The 7,993-nt window shown below is 34.2% G+C and overlaps 1 protein-coding gene across 1 annotated transcript; it reads right to left on the reverse strand.

Moving 5' to 3' along the window:
• Positions 1-5,964: 5,964 nt before the first annotated feature.
• Positions 5,965-7,587, reverse strand: LOC134709938 (uncharacterized). The gene has a single exon (XM_063570061.1). It carries the CDS (start codon positions 7,585-7,587, stop codon positions 5,965-5,967), a length of 1,623 nt encoding a protein of 540 aa, XP_063426131.1.
• Between the last annotated feature and the right edge of the window lie 406 nt (positions 7,588-7,993).

The raw sequence follows: 7,993 nt of genomic DNA on the forward strand, positions 1-7,993 counted from the left end.
TAGACTTATGCCGCTACAAGGCAGCACTCGCACCTGCAAAGTGGAAAGGGATTAATATAAGTTGCAAAACTTGTTTCCCAAATCCACTATAAATAAATATGTTTAAACTAAACTGAATATTTTTGTAATTGTATGATGTATAATCGATATTCAAGTAAACATGTATTTTAGAAACTACAGAAAAAAATCAATGAAGGAAAAAAAACTTAATTCAAATAGTGTGTCAATTATTAGCTAGAGTAAAACGTGCAGTACCCCGAATTTAAATTATATTTGTGTCTGTCGCATGGTAGGGTTCTGCATCTCAGTGGTTGCCGTTTTTTCTTTATGATTGTCATATTTGTTTTTTGTTTATTTTTTTGCATAATTAGTTCTTATCTGTGGCGTTACACCACCGGGTGACTCTAACAGGCAAAGGGAAGGGTTTGGCGCCAACAAACTAAAGCCAGGAACCAGTAATTCAGTAGCTGTCGGTTGTTGCTGTGTTATATAACATTGTTAAAGAGACAACAACCCGACTAAAGACAAATAACAACCTAAGGCCACCAATGGGTCTTAAATGCAGTGAGAAATCCCGTACCCGGAGGCTTACGGTGACCTATAGTTGTTAATTTGTGTGTCATTTTGGTCTCTTGTGGAGAGTTGTCTCATTTACACATTGTTAAAGACCGTATGGTGACCTATAGTCAGGGGCGTAGCTAGACAGAAAGTCAAACGATGTGCAAGCAACTACCGCCGACATTATTTTTTTTGGCCCCTTTTATGCAGATTTTTTTCTCGGTTTTCTGTCATATGACGGATAAAAGAGGAACTTTATGTAGATAGGAAAAAATTAGGAATGTAAAACTATTGATAAATCTTCTGAATAGAGTAATACATAAACAACACATATTTGTGATACAGAATTTACTCAAAATTGTCCAAAACCGGCTCTTCGGGTCTAGGCAGAAACAAACTTCTCTATTACCGTATAGCGGGTTATTTTCGCGGGGTGTTAATTTTCGCTTATTTTCGCGGATAGAACAAAATCGCCAAAATAAATTCCGCCAATTTAAAAGTGTACATGCAAAGGTAATGTTGAAAATGTTGAATCCGCCAAAATAATAACCGCCAAAATTTTTCGTATACCTTATTCAATGAAAATCGCGAAATTTTAGACCCGCGAAAATAACCCGCCGGGGTACTTTATTGTCAATATTCACACTGAAATCGAGATGAATATGCAATAATGCCAATACCTGTCGTTGTTCATTGTTGATCGTACATTTGTTTTCAACATACGTAGTACACTGGTATATCTCGGGCCATGGTAGCACTCGCGAGATGTTATAAATCAGCGTACGTATTCGGCATCGAGCGACCTCCTAATTGAATTCGTCAAAATTATATGCCAGGTCAGTTTCGTATGTCTCAGACAATGTTGAGATTTGTTCGTTTATCATATTTCCTTCAACACGATGAAGCAGATACAGCATAAAAAAAGAGATATTTTGATAATACTAGACGCGACTCCACTCTCAAGTTCCTAATCATATGTTCTATATGACCGCAAAAAATAATGAGACTTTCCAATACTGTTTTGGCGTGTTTGCAGGGATGATTGGCTTCTGTAGTCTGTCGACCACATCGCCGCGGCATATTTTTAACGATATCGAAGGGATCTGATAATTCTAATGCCGATTGGTACATCTCATTCCAAACTGATGAACCGTACACTGTAAAATGTGCTCTAATATTACATGACTTAGAGTAGACTGAGTATTACAAATTCAAATCTTGTAAAAAATACAAGTTACTGTCCGATTTTGTCATAATGATGATAATTTTCATTTTTTTTTATTTTGAAACCAAATGCCGTTATTTAATGACATTTCATCAATTAGAAAAGTGACACCATAGGTGTTTCCTGTATTATTCAATTTATAAATTTTTATTTTGCAATTTTTTTTTTTGCATGCCGAATCGATATGCACGCAACTGCGCGTTAGCGGATAGGGAGCTACGCGCCTGCCTATAGTTGTTAAATTTGTGTGTCATTTTTGTCTCTTGTAAGAGTTGTCTCATTTGCAATCATACCACATCTTCTTTTTTTTTATTCAGCTGGCCCCTTAACAAATTGTATACTAGTTCAGTGATAATGGACGTCATACTAAACCCCGAAATATATAAAAGAAACTAAAATTAAAATATCTTACAAGACAAACAAAAGCCAGAGACTCTTGACTTGGGACAGCAGCAAAAATACGGCGGCGTAAAACATAATTTTTGAAATCTAAACCCTCCCCATACCTCTAGTCAATGTAGAAAAAAACCAACAGATAACAATACGCACAGTAAAACTCAATTTAAAAGAAAGTCGAAGTCCTATGTATGGAAAGGTAACAAAGGAACTAAACGAACTGACAATGATACATAAATAAACAAAGGACTACTCACGGTATAGGTGTAGTGTCCGGCTAGGATCGTGGGTTTTCGAGTGATTTGAATGGGCTTTTTCGAGTGTGACCACATTTTTCGAGTGAATATGAACAAAAATGTAAACAAATAGATTTCATATCTAAAAAGACGTGATATAGACGCCTATGTTCAGTTTACCATACAAAGTTATATGATGTATGATAGTATTTAGTATGGAAAGATATTACTAACCCGACATTATTTTTCGTTAAAAAAAAAAGTTAGATTATGCCTCAAAATGCTTTAATTACAAAATACAGAATAAAGCCATTTTTATACACATAACACTGATAATGTTGAAGGAAATGCATACATGGAATCTATATATCCTTAGAAATACAGACACAATAATTCGTGTTTTTGCATTGAAAACGACATTTTGAGACTAAATTCATTTATTTATGTTCGTTTTTTTTTCGACAGAAGTCCGGGCTTTTTCGAGTGAGTCCAATTGCTTTCGAGTGATTATACAAATTGCCTATAGTTTAAAATGCTATTTGTCTTTGTATTTACGATTTAAATTCATAAACAAAGTTTCAAATTAAGTACTTTTCCAGGCATGAAGCAATGCATACGTCAGTTTGATAATAGTCTTCTAACACTTACATGTTATAAAAATTCGATCATTTGTATATATTTTGCTGTTTGTCATATTTTATAACTTTCATGTGCAGTACATATTCGTGATATCAACGATATAATGTACGCATAAATAATTTGGATTGAGACGTACATACAGATATTTTTATTACTGATGAGATATTCATTTCATCGTTATTATGTATAAAATCTAATTCAATTGTTTTTATCAATTGGAATAAAAATCGATCGGATTTATTGTGTCTGTTTTTTTTAAAATAATTTTTCATTCATTTTTTTTGTGTGTTGGGGCGGGGATCAATTAGTAGAACGTGTTTGTATGTCCTGTACCAAGTCAGAAATATGGCCATTGTTATATTATAGTTTGTTTCTGTGTGTGTTACATTTTAACTTTGTGTTTCCGTTGTGTCGTTTTATTTTTACTTATATTTGAGTGTGAATTCACTTTACTGTAAAACGTGTCACGGTACTTTTCTATCCCAAATTCATGTATTTGGTTTTGATGATATATATGTAATTCTCATCGGATTTTGTCTTCTGCTTAGTCCGTTTCTGTGTGTGTTACATTTTAATGTTGTGTCGTTGTTCTCCTCTTATATTTTTAAAATGCGTTTCCCTCAGTTTTAGTTTGAAACCCCGATTTTGTTTTTTTCCCATCGATTTACGAGTTTTGATTGATTGATTGTTGGTATGCTTTTATACAACGTTATACTACTGTTGCCTTTATTTATTACACAGCATTTTTCTGATTCTATTTTTCTGTCCAGTACTGATGTTTCTTACTCTGTTTTTTTTATTAACAGCTGCGCCATGGTCGCATGATACACCTGTCACGTTTTCAAAGTTCATTTCTCTTATGCATGGTTGTGTCTTATTATCTATTTCTTGCATGAATAAAAATTTCTCGTATCATCACTACATAGAGTGTGATATAAAAATACGAAAATCTGCGTTAATTTGATCTGCTGGTGTCACACCACCAGCTACCCTTTTCGTTACAGAAAAGGTTTTAAACGAGTTACAGCAAATACAATTACAATGAGATTTTTCGAAAGTCCATTGAAGTCTTATTTAAAATATGCAACACGAGAAAGGGATGTTTAGTAAAACAGTGCACCGTGGACGTCAGCTTCTGCTTGGTGAAAATGTATCATGGGTCTTTACTTTTCGGGGTATATATTATGTGGCGCTAACAGGTTTAATAAAATGCTCCGCATGGAACAGCTTGATACAACCGCAAAATTCGAACACTGAACAGTTGGGACAAGTATGGACACAACATTCAAGCTTGATACAGCTCTAAGTTTGGATTGTAATTAAATACCTGACACATCATAGCTTTCTGACACAAAATGAATGTGGTCTAAGAACTTTTTTTTTTAAATTGGACATTTACCTTATATGGTCCAATATCCAAAATCTAAATCCATGGTTAGTTGTTATGCCTTTCAAACTTTTTACATAGTTTTGTGTGGACGTAGCGCGCGTCTGATGTATAAACATATTTTTTAACCTGTTATCTTTGGATGGCTATTATTCGTTTGTTTCTCTGTCCTATATTTTCTCCCATTTATCTGGTTATTATTGTAACCCTGTCCTGTAATGTTGTAATTTTAATGTTATGATAAACACTGCCATTAAAGCAGGACGTTTGGCATGCCACAAAACCAGGTTCAACCCACCATTGTTTTCATAAAATGCCCTGTACCAAGTCAGGAAAATGGCCGTTGTTACATTAGAGTTCGTTTCTCTGTGCCTTACGTTTCGGTGTTGTGTCTTTGTTGTATCATAGTTCTCTTATTTTTGATACGTTTCCCTCAGTTTTAGTTTGTTACCCGGATTTGTTTTTTTCTCTATCGATTTATGAGTTTTGAACAGTGTTATACTACTGTTGCCTTTATTTAGATTCAGCATATCAAAGAACACTAATAATTCAATTTTTGATGAAATCAAATAAAGTTTATTTTTGGACCCCGATTTGGACCATTTTGAAAACTGAGCCTAACAAAAAAATATATGTACATGTTCAAATTCAGCATATCAAAGAACCCCAGGAATTCTATTTTTGTTAAAATCAAACTTAAGTTTAATTTTGGAGCTTTTGGACATTAAGGCAGACCAATTTGAAAACAGGACCAAAAATTAAGAATCTGAATACACGGTTCGATTCGGCATATCAAAGAACCCCACAATTTTTGACCCTTTTGGCCACTAATTCCTAAGCTGTTGGGAACAAAACTCCCCAAATCCCAACCTTCCTTTTGTTGTCTTAAACCTTGTGTTTAAAGTTCAGAGATTTCTATTTTCTTATACTAAAGTTATTTTGCGAAAACCAAGAAAAATGTCTATCTATGCCTTGTTTGTAGTTTTAACACTTAGGTTAATTTGAATAAATTGTTATCCGGAGTTTTATGAATGAATTAACTATTCTAATACAATAATTGTTTGCAACGTGATATAACTTTTGATTGCTTAACACATAATGGTATACAAAGTCAGACGATAAAGGAATTAGAAAAGTCACATGATGAGGAGTAGCTTTCCGGATGAAGTGAAATCCAGAAAAGTTCTGCAGACACAAGAAATTGTAAAGTATATTTTTCATTCACAGTGTTTTTGAAATTTCACTATTTTCCGGTACACCTTTATTCATTTTCAAATCACGTATGGATAAAGGCAGCACCCCAATATGTATGAAAAGGTCTATTTGATAACAACTGCAATATTCCAGCTGTTACAATACAATAACGTCTGTTCTTAACCAATTTTATCTTCGATACAAGGCAATGAATAAAATATTGTTGGCAGTTTTTGCCGAACATTGTCCTTAATTTTCACAAGTGTTTAATTGCAATGCTATTTTTGTAAAACTTGGTATATAGCGAACGTTCTATATGTCAATCCAATTCACATCAGTTTCAGGTCTTTATTGTAACACACAACTGATGGATGATTGAGGCCATCTACCATGGTAAGCAAGGTCTTACTGTCTTTCCCATCGCGTTGTATTAGTTTAAGACTGTTCCACATACGACACACCACTAGGACATGGTCCACTGATATACCCTCAAGCTCATCTGTCAATGTATCCGTAAAATTCCATATCTCTTGTCCTGTCATGGTGCAGCAGTTCACAGTATCGCGGCTACCATTTGTGTAGTATATACTGTCATAAGTTGTTGTTATATAATGCGGATTGCACCGGATCGTATTTAAAATGTTTCCAGAAGTGTTTGTTACCAATATTCCTTTTTTGCACACTGCAACATAAAGTTTTCCATCTTGGTATGAAATTCCCCAGCAGTTACCATCACAGTTTATCTTTTTCTCGACAGTGACAGCATTCGTTTGCATGTTTATTACCTCAATAAATTTACCATAACCATACGTAACAGCAATTCTATGAGTATCTATTGTCGTTAGATCGAAAGGAGAACCTGAGACAGGTATATCACGAATATTTTCGCCACTGATCATATTATATTCTTGTAACGACTTTTTCAGGTCGGAAACTGCAGCTATGATCCTTTCGTCTGGTAAGAGTATGCAACCAGTGATTGAATATTCAACATGTTTTAGATCAAATGTCGTTTTCAGTTGAAGGTTCTTGCCATGGAAATCTAGCTTTAATTCATGTATTCGTTTCTGGGCTTGGTCAATCTTTTCATCCTGAAACTGGAGACCTGCATTTTGCTCTGTAAGTTTGATTTCTCCAAATTGTTTGATATCCTTTTGCAACGTCAATATCATAGGATGTAGCTCTATCTTAAAACTAAAATTATTTTCGAGTCTCAGATTGTCATTGATTCCCTTGCTTATTTTTTCAAGTTTTGTGGCTTTTTGACGTGTAGCAAGAAATATCTGAAGATCAGACGCGAATTCCGTGAGCTGTACTGCCATTTTACTAATGTTTTCCAGTTCTGTTTTTACGAGTTCAAGGTTTTTTAGAGAACTTTTTATTTTTGCCTTTGAAGTTTCATATTTTGATTTAAGTTCAATAAGTAAGTTTTGTTCCAGTTCATCAAGGCGTTTGTTGAGGGACATTCGAGTGTCATAAATAGTTTTCTTAATAAATTGTTCTTCTTCATCAATTTTCGATGTTAACATTTCCCGGTCTTTGATGCAACATTCAACGTTATTTAACATTTTCGACATTATCGTGAACAAATCGTTCAATGATGTTGAGCATTTTGCAATTTTTGCGACATTTTCTATTAGCATAATATCCCGACAGCCTTTATGATTAGATGTTATACAAGCTACACAAATTTCCTCATTGTGTTTGATACAGTATAATTCGAGCCTTTTACAATGAATTCCGCAATTCAGATTGACGCTGATCAGATCATAACGGTTTTCATAATCATCAACTGAAATAAGTCTGTGGTCTCTTGAAATTTTTGTTGACCTATGAACTTTCTCACAGTCCACACAGAATCCCTCTTCGCAGTACGTGCACCACTTCTTTGCGCTTTTAGTTGTATCATCGTACTTGCAGGGATCACATAACACAATTTTCTTCAGTTCCATGCTTTGTCAGATTTTGAAATCGACAGTTATTTGTCTGAAAATATTCAATTATAAAGTAGTTCGTGATCGCTTATGATAATTAACTACAGATGCATAAAAAGTAAAATCACAAAAATTCTGAACTCAGAGGAAAATCAAATCTGAAAGGCCTTAATCACATGGCAAAATCAAATGACAAAACACATCAAACACGAATGGACAACAACTGTCATTTTTCTGACTTGGTACAGTCATTTTCAAATGTAGAAAATGGTGGATTAAACCTGGTTTTATAGCGCCAAACCTCTCACTTGTACGACAATCTGATCAAATTCCGTTATGTTTACAATGATGCGTGAACAAAACAGACAAACAATTAAGATAAGAACTTATACTGATGACTTTAATCATTTTTTGAGGGTCGACA

This window comes from Mytilus trossulus, chromosome 3 (assembly GCF_036588685.1).
Source record: "Mytilus trossulus isolate FHL-02 chromosome 3, PNRI_Mtr1.1.1.hap1, whole genome shotgun sequence".
Lineage (NCBI taxonomy): Eukaryota > Metazoa > Mollusca > Bivalvia > Mytilida > Mytilidae > Mytilus > Mytilus trossulus.

Excerpts from the sequence above, each read along its gene's own strand:
- LOC134709938 (XM_063570061.1), bottom strand. The coding sequence starts at position 7,587 with ATGGAACTGAAGAAAATTGTGTTATGTGATCCCTGCAAGTACGATGAT.